This window comes from Amblyraja radiata, chromosome 2, assembly GCF_010909765.2.
Source record: "Amblyraja radiata isolate CabotCenter1 chromosome 2, sAmbRad1.1.pri, whole genome shotgun sequence".
In the NCBI taxonomy this organism is placed as follows: Eukaryota; Metazoa; Chordata; class Chondrichthyes; order Rajiformes; family Rajidae; genus Amblyraja; species Amblyraja radiata.
Window position 1 is genome coordinate 35,252,242 of NC_045957.1, and position 16,284 is coordinate 35,268,525.

The following is a 16,284-nucleotide window of genomic DNA, read 5'->3' on the forward strand; positions in this document are numbered from 1 at the left end:
CAACAGCTCTAGTGCCGCTGTCCCACTTAGGAAACTTGAACGGAAACCTCTGGAGACTTTGCGCCCCACCCAAGGTTTCCGTGCGGTTCTCGGAGGTTGCAGGTGGTTGCCGGAGGTTGCAGGTAGTGGAAGCAGGTAGGGAGACTGACAGAAACCTCTGGGAACCTCCGGGAACCTCCAGGAACCGCACGGAAACCTTGGGTAGGGCGCAAAGTCTCCAGAGGTTTCCGTTCAGGTTTCCTAAGTGGGACAGGGGCATTACCAGCTTCTACAGATGCACTGTAGATAGCATCCTATTTCGGTGCATCACGACTTGGTTTGACAACAGGTCTCCCCAATACAACTAGAAATTGCAGACAAGAGACCTGACCCGAAATGTCACCTATTCCTTTTCTCCAGAGATGCTGCCTGACCTGCTGAGTTGCAGAGAGTTGTGGATGTCGTCCAATCCACCACACAAACCAGCCTTTTCCCAATCAACTTCAGCTTCATGTTACCTCAGGAAAATAGCCACATAATCAAGGACCATTTGCACCTCGGCCATTCCTTCGCTCTCCCATCGGGCAAAATGTACAATAGTTTGAAAGCACATACAACAGATTCTTCTTCTCTGTCATCAGACTACTGAATGGATCTCTCATTCAGTAGCTAAGGACGTAGCCCCGATTTCCCTACTATCTCATTGCGGCCCTTGCATTTCTTATTCATCTGCACTTTCTATTTAACTGTAAGGCCATAATGTTGTGTGTATAGACGTTGGGAGGTCATGTTGCAGTTGAATAAGAAATTGGTGAGACCGCATTTAGAATATTGTTTTCAGTTCTGGGCACCATGTTATAGGAAAGATATTGTCAAGCTTGAAAGGGTTCAGAAAAAAATGTTGCCAGGACTAGAGGGTGTGAGCTGCAGGGCGAGGTTGAGTAGGCTGGGTCTCTATTCTATGGAGCGCAGGAGGATGAGGGGAGATCTTATAGAGGTATACAAAATCATGAGAGGCATAGATCGAGTAGATGCACAGAATCTTTTGCCCAGAGTAGGGGAATCGAGGACCAGAGGACATAGGTTCAAGGGGAAAGGGAAAAGGTTTAATAGGAATCCAAGGGGCAACTTATTCACACAAAGGGTGGCGGGTGTATGGAACAAGTTGCCAGAGGAGGTAGTTGAGGCTGGGACTATCCCATCATTTAAGAAACAGTTAGACAGGTACATGGATAGGATAGGTTTGGAGGGATATGGACCAAGTGCAGGCAGGTGGGACTAGTGTAGCTGGGAGATGTTGGCCGGTGTGGGCAAGTTGGGCAAGTTGGGCCGAAGGGCCTGTTTCCACACTATATCACTCTATGACTCTATTTACCGCACTCTGGTATTTTTCGCCATGCACTGCCTGTTGCACTCTTGCATTGTATGATGTGACTGTATAGCATTCAAACGAAGCATTTCACTTAACTCAGTACACGTGACAATAATAAACCAATACCAATACCAATAATGTTGAAATTGACCTTTGTAAAAGAGGATATACGGTTAATTGGTTCGACGTGGTTCTCCACATCTACAGTAGATGGTTCCTTGCTTGTATTGTAGATTTTTGGAATATCAAATTCTTCCTTTTGTGACTCCAGTTTGTGATGCCTATTCGGACATTTTACATAGAACTACACAACACTGCACAACACAACCTTCGGCCCATGATGTCGGGGCTGACCCGGATGCTAATTTAAACTAATCTCATCTGCCTGCACATGATGTATATCCCCCAATCCCCTCCACCCAAACCCTTAATAAGAACAAGAAAGGGTGAACATTTATAAGTACAAATTAGATTTGTTTGCTTCAGGTGACGTTGTGTGACCCTTAGCAGTCCATTATTTCGACAGACCACTTTCACGACCTAATTCACGACTTCTGCCGAGTTTGCCCTTGACTCATACTCGCAGCATGGTCGTCACAAGGTCGTAGGAGGTCGTAGGTATGTCGTAGGTAGGTCGTGATGCTAGTCGTAGGTACTCGTGGCATCAAGTAGGTCGGGGCGTTTTTCTAGCCTGATGAAAAATGTCCACGAGTAAAAAAAGTTGTGAATTAGGTCATGAAAGTGGGACAGGCCCTTTATTAACTTATCCATTCAATTAAACTCCAGGCATGTTATTATGTCAAGGATTTGTCTGTCAAGGTGGCTGAGTTTTAATTCCATTGTGATGCTCTTCGTGATTTGCTAAATCAGAAAAGAAGTGATACTCACTCAAATTATCTTCGTCCTCAGTATTTTCCAAACCAGGGCTGAAATACTTGAATGGACCAATGAACGAAGAAAGTGCGTTTACTTTATCTGAAAATAGAACCGCATAAGTTGTATTAGACTTGCACTGGCCTGCATTTATATTAAACTAGTCTCAGTATTAAAGCTATATTTCCTTATATCTATATAAAAAAGGGAGCAACACAGTTCAGATCACACTAGGAGCAAGATGTGCAGTTCTGGCCAGTGGCCACCACATCACGTTCAGTTCAGTTCAGTTCAGTTCAGTTCAGTTTTATTTGTCATATGTAGGTTAACACAGGGTCAACGGTACAATGAAATGTGTTTGACAAGACCACGGGTCGCCTCAGCAACAAGTGATATTACACATCAAGGTTGTAGAGAGAGAGCATAGATTAGTGCAGAGGAGATTTAGTTTAGTTTAGTTTAGAGATACAGCATAGAAATAGCCCCTTCGTCCCACCGAGTCCGCGCTGACTAGTACACTAGTTCTATCCAACACATTAGGGACAATTTACAGAAGTCAATTAACCTACAAACCTGCACAAAATTGGAATACAGGAGGAAACCTGAGCATCCGGTTTCCACTCAAAGGCCTAGATTAAGTGGATGTGGAGAGGATGTTTCCACTAGTGGGAGAGTCTAGGACCAGAGGTTAGAGCCTCAGAATAAAAGGATGTACCATTAGAAAGGAGATGAGGAAGAATTTCTTTAGTCCGATGGTGGTGAATTACACCATTCAGACCATCAGGTCTACCCTGCCATTCAATCATGGCTGATCTATCTTTCCCTCTCAACCCCAATCTCCTGCCTTCTCCCCATAACGTATGGCACCCATACTAATCAATAATCTATCAATCTCCAATCTAACAATATCCATAGCCTTGGCCTCTACAGCCTTCTGTGGCAATTAATTCTGCAAATTCTCCACCCTCTGACAAAATAAATTCCTCCTCACCTTCTTTCTAAGGTAAGTCCTTTTATTCTGTCTGGCCCTAGAATCTCCCACTAGTGGAAACATCCTCTCCACATCCAGGCCTTTCACTATTTGGCTATTTCAATGAGGTTCCCCCTCATCCACTTAATTCCCTTGTGCAGGAAATGATTTAGCTGTTACCAGAAGCGCAGGGTCCTTTGGTTCAGAGATGCTTGATTGATTAGACTTTGCCCTTTAAAAATGGCAACAGCATTACTTGCGGTTCCATCATACTGTTAATGTAGCAACGAATCTCAAGTGCTCTTACATAAGTATTATTGAAACAAATTCAGAACTATTTTGCACATTACTGCCAGTCACCAAAGCTTAAAAATACAGGCATTTTTGGGGTGGAAGATTGCAACCTTCACGTTTGTCCACCCTGTTTAGACTAATGCAATCAACCCGGTGTGCTCAATCACATAAGAACAAATAGAACAAGTTGTCCTACAACTTTAGGCAGTGCACGCCATATGCCAGAAGAAGAAGACAGGCATTTTTAAGTGTCTAAACAGGCATTGAGATTGACCTCCAAGCCTCAGGCCCTTGTTAGCTATATCGTGAACCAAATACATGTGGGATGGCCAAGCAATCAGACTGAGAGGAAGGCTGGTCTGGAGAGAGTGTAATGGAACAGTTAAAGATGCTACTTATAAGGAGTGCCTTGAAGGATGCTAAGAGAAGTGTAGTTGTTTATTCATACTTAAGCTGCTCTCAGATCAGGGACTCTGAGAAGAGAGTAAGTTCAAGAAGTACCCAAGGGTTGGGAATAGAGATATGAGCGGTTAGAGTGCCTAAGAGTGGACAAATGAAACAAGACTTAATAACCAGAGTGAGAGATCTAGGAGGGCTTGATTTACACTTGAAAACATATCGGCAGGGCTATCGACAAAGAGCTATGAAGTGGGATTAACCTAAAGTTATTTTTAGGTTGGCATGTGCCTAAGAGGATGAATGGCATTCTGCTCAGTGATGCTATGAAAGTGAAAATAGGTAACATATGGAACCAGATGTGCTGAATTCTAGTCAAGAACAGCAAGTAAAATATATGTGGTATAAATACAAAATATATACTGGAAATACTCAGCAGTAACCCCAACACTCAGGGACGAGAAGCAGAGTTAATGATTCAGGTCAAAGATGTGAAACATGCAGAATAGACAAGTGGCAATGGCTGAATAACAACTAAAAAGAGACCATCAATATCCGGATTTGGTGATATTATCATTAATTTGACAATAACATATTTCACAGAATTTTCTTAGTCAACATCATGCATGTTTTGTGTATTAAATCGCTGACAAGGCAAATGTTCCCAATTTTGAAGAAGGGTCTTGATCAGAAATATTGTCCATCCATGTTCTCCTGAGATGCTGCCTGACTCGCTGAGTTACTCCAGCACTCTGTGGTTTCTTTTGTAAACCAGCACCTCCAGTTCTTTGTTTCCACTAATTACTCGCATGGCTTTACGCTGCCCCCACCTCTCTTCCAGCTTTCTCAGCACCATCACATTCAGGCTGAAGGCAAATGTTCTCAATTCTGAAGAAGCGTCCTGAACCGAAACATTATCTACCCTGTCCTCCAGAGAAGCTGCCTGACCTGCTGAGTTACTTCAGCATTTTATATCTTTTCTGTGAACCAGTATCTGCATTTCCTTGTGGCTCCAATACGTGGACCCCAGAGACAAGAGCGGAACTCGCTATCAAAACATGGAGGGGACGGGGGACACAATCTTTTGGCGTCCACGCGCGCATGCGCACACTCACACACACGCGCGCGAGGCTTCGGAGGCTCAATCCAACGCTAAATGCAGCTCAACTCTGCCTGTCTCACCGGGTTAACTACAGTCCTGTCTGGACTGATGGGACACCAGCGCTGCTTCTCCGCGCTGGCCATATTTCCCGCAAGTCCAGGAAGGGTTGTAAGCTCACCTGGTGGGACAGGCAGAGTTAGCTGGGTTTAGCGCTGTTTCTCTGCGCTGGCCCGTCTGATTCCCGACCAAAGATCCTATAGCGGAGGATCTTTGCTGCCGACCTCTGGCCACCCGCGGGGGGAGGGGGGGGGGTACTCGGGAGGGGACGGGACAGCGCCGGAGACACGGCCGGGTTCATCCTGGCTGCGGATGAGGCGCAGGTCTGTGCCACTCCTCCCTCCTCCAATCATCGCGCTGAATCATGTCCCGCCCCCATTGCCTGCTGACCTACGTCTCTCTTATCCAATCGGCGCCCTCGATCATCAGTCCCACCCCGACTGTCTCGCAGAAAGCGGAGATTTCACCGGGTTTTAAAATCCAGATGACAAAAACTTGGGGGGGATGTCCCCCACCTCTCAAAACATGGAGGGGACGTGTCCCCTCTGGCCCCCCTGGGTTTTCTGCCCCAGCCCAGAGACATCACCGTCCTTTCAAATGAATGCAAAAACATTATCTGCACCAGCTCCAACCTGGTGCAGGACCTTCAAGGTATCCAACATTGCAACATGTTTTTAGAAACAATTCAATTTCTTCAGTGTTTGAAGTCCTGAAGAACCTTAGAATGAAGTCATTAGCAAATCTTCACACATCTGACCTTGTCATGGACAAAGTCATTAATGAAACAGCTAAAGGTGGCTGGGCCGAGGATTCTGCCTTCAGAATCTTCTGCAATGATTTACCTGCAACAACCACAACAATCTTCCTTTGTGCAAGAATTGACTCCATTTGATTGCTTTCTCTTTGATGTTTATTGACCATGGCATCTTGATGCCGCACTCAGTCAATGCTGCCTTAATGTAGACCAGCATGTAGTCCCTCTCTAATAACACCTGGGTGCGGACGTAACCCCGGTAAAAGGTACAGGCAGCCTGCTCGGGGAACTACTGCTCTTAACATCAAATGGAGTAGATCAAACAGGCCTAAGTTGGTTTCTGTGCAGGCGGGGATCTCTGGTGGAAGCTGGGAAGGATTGTCCGATTAGCATTTTTAGCTGAGAATGCCTGCGAATGCTTCTTGCCTTGCTGATGAACGTAGACACTACCTCGAATATTATGAAGTCCACAAACACTATCCATGGTACTGACGGAGCGAGGTTAAAGGTATATATAGGTGTAACCTGTAGCTATCTGGTTTTGCAACCATCCAAATCAGTGTTTCTGTTCACCCATTGTAGTAACCAAACGGTGTCGTGCGGCACGGTGACACAGCTGTAGAGTTGCTGCCTTACAGCGCCAGAGACCCAGGTTTGATCCTGAGTACGGGTGCTGTCTGCACAGAGTTTGTACATTCTCTCTGCGATTATCAGGGTTTTCTGTTGGAGCACCAGTTTCCTCCCACACTCCAGGTTTGTAGGTTAATTGGCTTCGGTAAAAATTGTAAATTGTCCCGAGTGAGCAGGATAGTGCTAGTGTGCGGGGATAGCAGCTTAGCTATGACAGTGGGCCGATGGGCCTGTTTCCATTCTGTATCTCTAAACTAAACCAAACCTGTCCCTTCATAGATGAACACATACAATCGAGACAGCAAATGACTGATGCGCAACATCGGGTGTCTTTAGCCTGACAAATCCTTCAGTCTGACAAAACCTTTCACTGTCCAGAAAATATAGGCCTGTCGTCCAGTAGGCAAAACTGCTGACTCCTGAGGCACCCAGAGTTGGTTTAAAGCTGCCCGTATGGCAGGCGTTGACATATTGCCATCAGGGCATGGCAGATGGCAAAGTGTGCCCAATACGTCCACAAAGACAGGTGGCGCAACTTGTCACAGCTTCCCCGCTGAATGCTGGCCGGTTCAGGTGCTGCTCTTCCTCCGTGCCCAAGGTATATGAGTGCCATGCTGCAGTCTCAATGCCCGGGGTAGCTCTCACTGAGAGTCAGGCACCTCCCTGCCTTCTGCACACACACTCTGCTTGCTTATTTTAGTAACAACAACAAAATAGCTGACCCAGGGAAACAGCAATGCATTAACGATGGTAAAATACCAGTCCTTGTTCTGCAGAAAAGCTTCAAGCTTTGCAAAACAAATTAACAAAACAATTGGGGAAAGTGTCCCCTCTCTTGCTACCCTGTGACACACACGCCTATTACTCTTGCTCACTGTGACATATCTGCTGCATATTTTTCACTTGTGTGGTGACTGTGCTGCCGATTCCAAATCTGTGCCTTCGTTAAACTCACTAATGCCAAGTGAAAATGCTCAATCCATCGCATTTTGCTTTTGTGAAATGCTCAATATTCGTTTTGCCTGCGGAGCTCCGTAATGCAAGCTCAGACCCTCATTACTGGCTTTTAACAAGCACTTTTACTAATGCCTGTTAATCCATTCGACAGATTGCTCAGAGTGGTACCGTACCAAGCTTAAATTTTCCAAATGCAACATCAATAGCAACACATTTAAAATGAGAATTACGGAAATGTGGGTTGAATTTAGTTTTGTTTAGAGATACAGCACGGACACAGGCCCTTCGGCCCACGGAGTCTACGCTAACCATGATCACCAGTGCACTAATTCTGTCCCACACACCATGGACCATTTACAAAAGTCAATTAACCCACAAACCTGTGCATCTTTGGAATGTGGGAGGAAGCCGGAGCATTCAGGGAAAACCCACGTGGTCACGGGGAGAATGTACAAACTCTGTTACAGGCAGCACCCATAGTCAGAGTAAAGGGCCTGTCCCACTTACGTGTCCTTGGCACGCAAATTACGCTACCTCGCCGTCGCGTTGAGACGCACGGGCATCGTGTGGCCGCGCGGGGTCAGTCCCACTGAGAAGCGCGGATGGGCATGGAGTTGTGCGCAGTATCGCGAGGGGCTCCGAAATTTTTGTAGCGAACGAAATCTTCGCGCGCCAACGGCCTGTCGCGGAACTAACGGCCAAAGTTGGACAGGCCCAAGACCCTGGCGCGATGCAACGTCTCACCTCCAACAGCAGCAGAAGCAGGCAAACGATTGCCGAACTCGGCCTGGGGCCCACGGCCGTTGTGGTCCGGACTCGCCCCCACTTCTACTCCCAGAGCGGGGCCAAGAAAATTGAAGATAGACACAAAATGCTGGAGTAACTCAGCGGGACCGGCAGCATCTCTGGAGAGAAACAATGGGTGACGTTTCGGGTCAAGACCCTTCTTTCAGGCTGAAGAAGAGTCTTGACCCGAAACATCACCCATTGCTTCTCTCCAGAGATGCTGCGGGTCCCGCTGAGTTGCTCCTGCATTTTGTGTCCATCTTCAAATTACGTCACGCGCTCCAGACGGCTGTGCGGGCGCATGAAATCGCGCGCGACCTTCGCGGGACCGTCGCGTCTCAACGCAACCACGTGGTCGCGTAATTAGCGTGCCAAGGACACGTACGTGGGACAGGGGCTTAAGGCTGCAACTCTACCACTGCGCCACTGTGTCAGGAGAAGGAAAGAGGGAGGAGAGGAGGAGGAAGGGGGGTGGTCGTACGGTCGAACGTGGATGGGGTTCATTGCAGGTTAAAATTAAACAAAAACATTCCTCAGAAGTGTATTTTTTACTTAAAATTAGGAATCAATGCAGCAGCAGTCACTGAAGATGTTTGCCAGGACAGCAAATCACTGGATTAATGGGCTCACATTCCATGTGCAGGATCCTGATTCTGAGATTACAAGCTTTACCTTCCCCTTGCTTCTGTTACTGTATCAGGTCAATGCCCACTGTAGTGAAGGTGCAGGAAATGCAGGTCTTTAACAAGATATTTGCTAAAGTACAGAGTTGCTTCACTAAGTTAAACAAGACCTTGTTTAAAGCTGATTTAACAGTTCATTAATTTTCAAATGAAGAAAATTTCCCTGTGCTTTGGCAGCTGACCTTCACAGCCTGAACTGCTTCTACCACTGAAGTATAATCCCAGTCCTGATGCAAGGTCATAACATAAAGCACAACTATTCTCTTGCCTCCACGGATGCTGTTTGACCTGCTGCTGCGATATAGGTATTGGTTTAATATTGTCATGTGCACTGAGATACAGTGGACAATCTTTGCTTTCAGAGCTATCCAGGTAAATGATTCAATGATATGTTATTGTCATGTGTACCTAGGGACAATGAAATGCTTTGTTTTGCTTACAACCTGATAAAATTATGCAACAGACCTCACCGAGGCAGCATACAAGTGTCGCCACGCTTCTGGCACCGACAAAGTGACAAAAGGTCACTAAACAATCCCATCTTCTGCCTGCTCCTCTATAATCTTTGCTTGGCAGTCCGTCTATGCTCTTGGCGGTTGCTCGCGGTGTTCCTCCTCACTCTCGGCGGCGCAGCACCCCCTACAGTCTCATCGGTCCCCCTACACTCTCGATGGCCCCCCTACGCTCACAGTTCCCCTGTGGTCTTGGCGGTTGCTCCCGGCCGCCCTCTTCCCTCTCGACGGCACGGGCTCCTCTTCACTCTCTGTGGCGCAGGTCCTGTCGAAGCCGGTGGCTCGGGGCCGAGTTCGGAGTCCACAATGGGGGAGCTGGGCATATCGAGCGGGTCCTCAGTCCTCGGTGAGCGAGTCCCTGGTCCGCAGTGGGCGAGCCGGGGCTGCGGTGCTGGATTAACTCAATGGGTCAGACAGTATTTCCGCAGGACATGGGTAGATGATTTTTCAGGTCGGGACACTTCCTCAGATGCCCCTTTTGGGAAACCAACATCTGTAGTTCCTTGTTTCTCCAAATCATGAGAACATGTCAGTTTGGTTGAAGGTGAAGGAAATCGTATATCCAAGATTGCAGATAAAAAACGAGGAGAACAGCAGGAAGTGCAAAGAGAAAATAAACAGAGTGCAGAATAGAACATTACAGCTACTGAGAAAATCCAGATAAGATATAGCACATGGCCGCAACAAGATCGATTGGAATATTGAGAATTCATTCTTTGCTTGTGAGAGGTCTATTCAACTAAGGAACTGGTATGCTACAAGCTGCGCACTATATTCCGCACTCTGTATCTTCCCCTTTGCTCTATCTATTGTACGAGTTTGACTTGATTGTATTTATGTGTGGTGTATCTGATCAGTATGGATAGCATGCAAAACAAAGCATATCGCTGGATGTACACGTGACAATAATAAATCTAAACCTCAAGCTCACCACAAACCTAAACCAAGAGTTTAATAACAGTGGAGAAGTTGCTGTTGCTGAATCTTGAGCTACATGCCTTCAAGCATTTGTATCTCCTGCCCATCAGGAGAGAGGAGGAGAGAGAATGACTGGTGTGTGAGTTGTCCTAGATGATTCGCCGCGTGGCGGTAAAAGGCTTCCGTGATGCACCGCATGGCGGTCTCAGGTTGTGCCACCTGCTCTCGTCTCACCTGCCCACAGTTGGCCTATATCCATATCAGCACATATCACAAGGTTAATACCCGGGATGGCGTGACTGACATATGATGAAAGAATGGGTCGACTGGGCTTGCGTTCACTGGAATTTACAAGGATGAGAGGGCATCTTATAGAAGCAGATAAAATTCTCAAAGGATTGGACAGGCTGGATGCAGGAAAAATGTTCCCGATGTTGGGGGAGTCCAGAACCAGGGGGTCACAGTTTGAGAATAAGGGGTAGGACATTTAGGACTGAAAGTAAAAACCTTTTCACCCAGAGAGTTGTGAATCTGTGGAATTCTCTGCCATGGAAGGCAGTGGAGGCCAATTCACAGGATGTTTTCAAGAGAGAGTTAGATATAGCTCTTAGGGCTAAAGGAATCAAGGGATATGGGGAAAAAGCAGGAACGGGGTACTGATTTTAGATGATCAGCCATGATCATATTGAATGGCGGTGCTGGCTCGAAGGGCCGAATGGTCAACTCCTGCACCTATATTTCTGTTTCGATGTTTCAATCCTTCCGTACCTGTCCAAATGACTTTTAAATGTTGTTACAGTACCTCTCAACCTCGCCGACTCTCCTTCACACCAGATGGCTCCTTGCTTCTCACTCCAGCCGGCTGTGTGGAAGCAGGAGAAAACGTTGCCAACACAATGTCCAACTTTTCCAGGAAAAATCTGAAAAGACCTGCCTTGCCCTAGCTAAGGCTATTTGATGTTGCCCAGTATTCTTTGAGCTATGGCAACCTAATGCAGAAGGTGCTGATGAGTCAACTGAATCTTGCTTTGTAGCATATCTCCGACACTATCAGCACCAGCCACACACAACTCAATCATGACTACGGGTGCTGGCTGTACGAAGTTTGCACGTTCTCCCCATGACATGCGTAGGTTTCCTCCAGGTGCTCCGGTTTCCTCCCACACTCCAAAGATGTACAGGTTAGTAGGTTAATTGGCTTTGGTTAAAAAAAATTGTCCCTAGTGTGTAAGATAGTGTTAGTGTAAGGGGATCGCTGGTCAGCGCAGATGGTGAGCCGAAGGGCCTGTTGCCGCTTTGTAACTCTAAACTCTAAAGCACTGTCTTACTCTAAACCAATATCTGACATCTGATACAGATTGTTAACATCTGTAAGAAGGAACTGCAAATGCTGTTTTATACCAAAGATGGACACAAGATGCTGGAGTAACTCAGCGGGTCAGGCAGCATCTTTGGAGAAAAGGAATAGGTGATGCTTTGGATTGGAAACCTTCTTCCTTTTCTCCAGAGATGCTGCCTGACCTGCTGAGTTACTCCAGCACTTTGTGTCTATCAGCTTGTTCACGTCAGTTTGATTGAAAGTGAAAGAAATCGTATATCCAAGCATGCAAATGAAATCAAGTTGGAAGCACAGTCAGTAGTGTAAATAATAAGAGGATGTTACAGAGGGACAAAGGAATATAGAAAGAGCAGGAGGGTTGACAAAAATAAACCAGAGTCCAACGTCAGGTGGTTCTTTTTCAGAACCAAATTCTCGGGATGGCGGGACTGACATATGATGAAAGAATGGAGCGACTAGGCTTATATTCACTGGAATTTAAAAGGATGCGAGGGGATCTTATAGAAACATATAAAATTATTAAGGGATTGGACAGGCTAGATGCAGGAAACATTTTCCCGATGTTGGGGGAGTCCAGAATCAGGGGCCACAGTTTAAGAATAAGGGGTAGGACATTTAGATGAGGAAAAACTTTTTCACACAGAGAGTTGTGAATTTGTGGAATTCTCTGCCTCAGAAGGCAGTGGAGGCTGATTCACTGGATGCTTTCAAAAGAGCGTTAGATAGAGCTCTTAAGGCTAGCGGAATCAAGGGATATGGGGAGAAGGAAGGAACGGAATACTGATTGTGGATGATCAGCCATGATCACAGTGAATGGCGATGCTGGCTCGAAGGGCCATCTGGCCTACTCCTGTACCTATTGTCTATGCGTCTATGTATCTATGTATAAATCAGGGTATTATCTAAATGAGATACTTAGGTGAGAGCATAGAGATTTTGGATCTGGATCCAAGGATACAAATAATTAAAGGTTAAGAATTAGTTATAAAAAGTAACCAAAGACGTTAATAGAGTGAGTTGGAAAACAAAGTGGAGGAAACTATAATGGTTCAAACTGGCCATCTGGCAGGATAAACCAGTCTGGGATCAAGCACGACGTGTGGGAATAGTAACATGGTGGTTCATTTACTTGAACTAATGTCCAGAGACCCGAACCATTAAATTGGAGTGCCAAGCACAAATCTCACCATGGCAGAGACTTTAAACAAGTAATGCAATATATCAAGTTTTACAAAAAAATTATTTCAGTGATGGAGTTTATGAGACAGCAGACCTATTGATGACATTGACTCATGTGCTTCCTCAATTTGGTGAAATGAGCATAGGTAATAAATACCCACTTTTTTCAACATGTTTTTCACACGATCTACTGTAGATGTTGCTGGCCATTGTTTAGACCATGTAATAATAATAATGGATGGGATTTATATAGCGCCTTTCTAATACTCAAGGCGCTTTACATCGCATTATTCATTCACTCCTCAGTCACACTCGGTGGTGGTAAGCTACTTCTGTAGCCACAGCTGCCCTGGGGCAGACTGATGGAAGCGTGGCTGCCAATCTGCGCCTACGGCCCCTCCGACCACCACCAATCACTCACACACATTCACACACATTCACACACAGGCAAAGGTGGGTGAAGTGTCTTGCCCAAGGACACAACGACAGTATGCACTCCAAGCGGGATTCGAACCGGCTACCTTCCGGTTGCCAGCCGAACACTTAGCCCATTGTGCCATCTGTCGTCCCAAGTATTAGAGGCAAAGAGTCCCACAATGTGGAAGTAGGTCCTTGTACCTCCTTGCCCATGACGACCAACATGCCCATTAACACGAGTTCCACTTGCCTGCATTTGGCCTATATCCTTCTCAGCCTGTCTATGTACCTGTCCAAATGTTTTTTTTAAACGTTGTGGTTGTAGATAGCTCAACTACCTCCTCCGGCAGTTTGTTCCATATACCTACCACCTTGTTCGTAAAAAGGTTGCCCCTCATGTTGCTAATAAACCGTTCTCCCTTCACTATAAACCCAGGCCCTCTGATTTATTGTTCATACTCAATTATTACTGACCTGTGGAGGTGTGCGGCAAGGTGGCACAGCGGTAGAGTTACTGCCTTACAGCGCCAGAGACCCAGGTTCGATCCTGACTGCGGATGCTGCCTGTGTGGAGTTTGTACTCTCTCCCCGTGACCTGTGTGGATTTTTACCAGGATCTCCGTTTTCCTCTCACAATCCAAAGACATACAGGTTTGTAGGTTAATCGGCTTGGTATAATTGTAAATTGTCCCTAGTGTGTGTAAGATAGCGCTAATGTGCAGGAATCACTGGTCGGCGCAGACTTGGCGGGCAGAAGAGCCTGTTTACTCGATGTATCTCTAAACTAAACTAAAAAGGTCGTTAGGTCTTTAGCCTTGAGCAAAGAAGACTGAGGGGAGATCAAAAATAGATGTTAAAAGTTATGAATGACTTTGAGGAAGCTTTAGCAGAGGGACTGTTTCTACCTTTGGGGAAGAGCAAAACTGAAGTTCATCACGATAAGATAGTCACCAAGGAATCCAGTAGGCAATTCAAGAAAACCATCTATGCCTCGACTAGTGTGAATATAGTCTCACCATTACAAGCAGTGGTTGAAATTAATAGTATGAACACGTTTGCAGAGGATGGACACATGTATGAGTGAGAAGGAAAGAGAGGGTTACACTGATCGAAGAAAGAGAGGAGGTAGCTCATGTGGTGTACAAATGTTCGCATGAACTGGTTGCCTTTAGTGGCTGGTGGACGTCATTGGATGTGTGACATACATTCGACCATGTTCATTTGTGCAACCTCACACATACACCAGACTGGGCATGGATTACATCTTTCATTCCCTGAAGGATATTATTTATACTTGGACAATTATTCACTTTGACAATAAGAACACATATAGACATAAAAAGCTGGAGTAACTCAGTGGGACAGGCAGCAGCATCTCTGGAGAGAAGGAATGGGTGAAGATTCGGGTCGACACCCTTCTGCACACTCAACCCGAAAGATCACCCATTCCATCATCTCCATTACACAGCTACATCTCTTCGCCAGATAAAAGCTATCCAGGGTCTGACCTCCCCAGGGGAGCATGGGTGAAGCTCAACAGACTTGGTACTGGAGTTGGGCGTTTCAATGCCAGCATGTGGAGATGGGGGCTCCGCCAGAGCCCAGCCTGTGAATGCGGAGCAGAACAACAGACAGCCAACCATGTCATCCCTGGGTGCCCGTTCTACCACCCACCAAATGGAGCTCAGGGCCTGGTAGACATTGACACACAGACAACAACCTGGCTACTCAACACCCGGCTTGAGATCTAACTATTACATTGGTGTATGTCTCATTCGCAAGAAGAAGAAGACCCATCCCTTCTCTCCAGAGATGCTGTCTGACCCGCTGAGTTACTCCAGCTTTTTGTGTCTATCTTCAGTTTAATCCAGCATCTGCAGTTCCTTCCTACACAATAAGAGCACATATGTCAGTCTGTTGTTGATCTACTACAGCTCGGCATTCAACACCATCATCCCCTCCAAACTTGTCACTGAACGCAGGGAACTGGGTCTCTATAAAGTTGGGTCCTCGACTTCCTCATCAGCAGACCACACAATCATTACGAACTGGTCGCACCACTTTCCCCTCGATAACCATTAATACATGGGCACGAAAAGGCTGTGTGCTCCGCCCCCTGCTCTTCTATACACATGCCTGTGTAGTTAGACACTGCTTCAATGGTGTGTTCTCAGTCCCCTGCTACAGTCTCTGTACACACGACTGTGTAGTTAGAAGGAATGGGTGATGTATTGGGGAGTGAATCACCTGACTCAGTCTGAAGAAGGGTCTCAACATGAAACATCACCCATTCCTTCTCTCCAGAGATGCTGCCTGTCCCGCTGAGTTACTTCAGCATTTTGTGTCTATCTTCGGTTTAAATCAGCATCTGCAGTTCCTTCCTACACGCTGTGTAGTTAGGCACTGCTTCAATGCTGTGTGCTCAGTCTCCAGCTCTACTCTCTTCATACACAGTGTAGTTAAACACTGCCCAAATGCCATCTTTAAACTCACCGGGGATGCCAGCATTGGATAAATAACGGGTAACGACAAATCAATGTGCAGGAGGGAGATTGAAAACCTGAGTGAATGGTGCCAGAAGAACAATCTTGCTATCAATGTTAAGAAGGTCAAAGAGCTGATTGTTGACTTCAGGAGGGGGCGTCGGGGATCCATTGGCTTCATCGATGTGACGGCGGTGGAGAGAGAGAGACGACAAATATTCTAATGAACTTTTACAACATTTTTACAAAACCCTCGTTTTAATGGAGCCCATTATAAAGGATTTTGGTTATAGCGGACGGATCTGCCGACGCCACCCCCGAGTTGCTTCGCAGTCACAAGGAGAATGCTCAAACTCCGTACAGACAGCACCCATAGGCAGGATCAAACCCGGGTCTCTGGCGCTGTGAGGCAGTAACTCTACCACTGTGCCACTGTGCCACGCCAGCTGCAGAAAGTAAGAATTTCATTGTCCCTTTGTCGGTACTTACTGGAAGACCATTAAACACTCTTGGCTTGAGCCAGTTGCTTTATAATGCTTCATAATGATGATTGTCATCTTTACTGAATAAACAAGGAGCGACT

The 16,284-nt window shown here is 46.3% G+C and overlaps 1 protein-coding gene across 1 annotated transcript in view; it reads right to left on the reverse strand.

Annotated features, from left to right (window-relative positions):
• The window catches only part of adarb2 (adenosine deaminase RNA specific B2 (inactive)), a 675,592-nt gene that overhangs the window by 329,584 nt on the left and 329,724 nt on the right, over window positions 1-16,284 (reverse strand). The window contains exon 2 of the mRNA XM_033044908.1: window positions 2,240-2,326. Within this exon, the coding sequence (XP_032900799.1) occupies window positions 2,240-2,326 (87 nt within the window). The remainder of the gene's footprint in view (window positions 1-2,239; window positions 2,327-16,284) is intronic.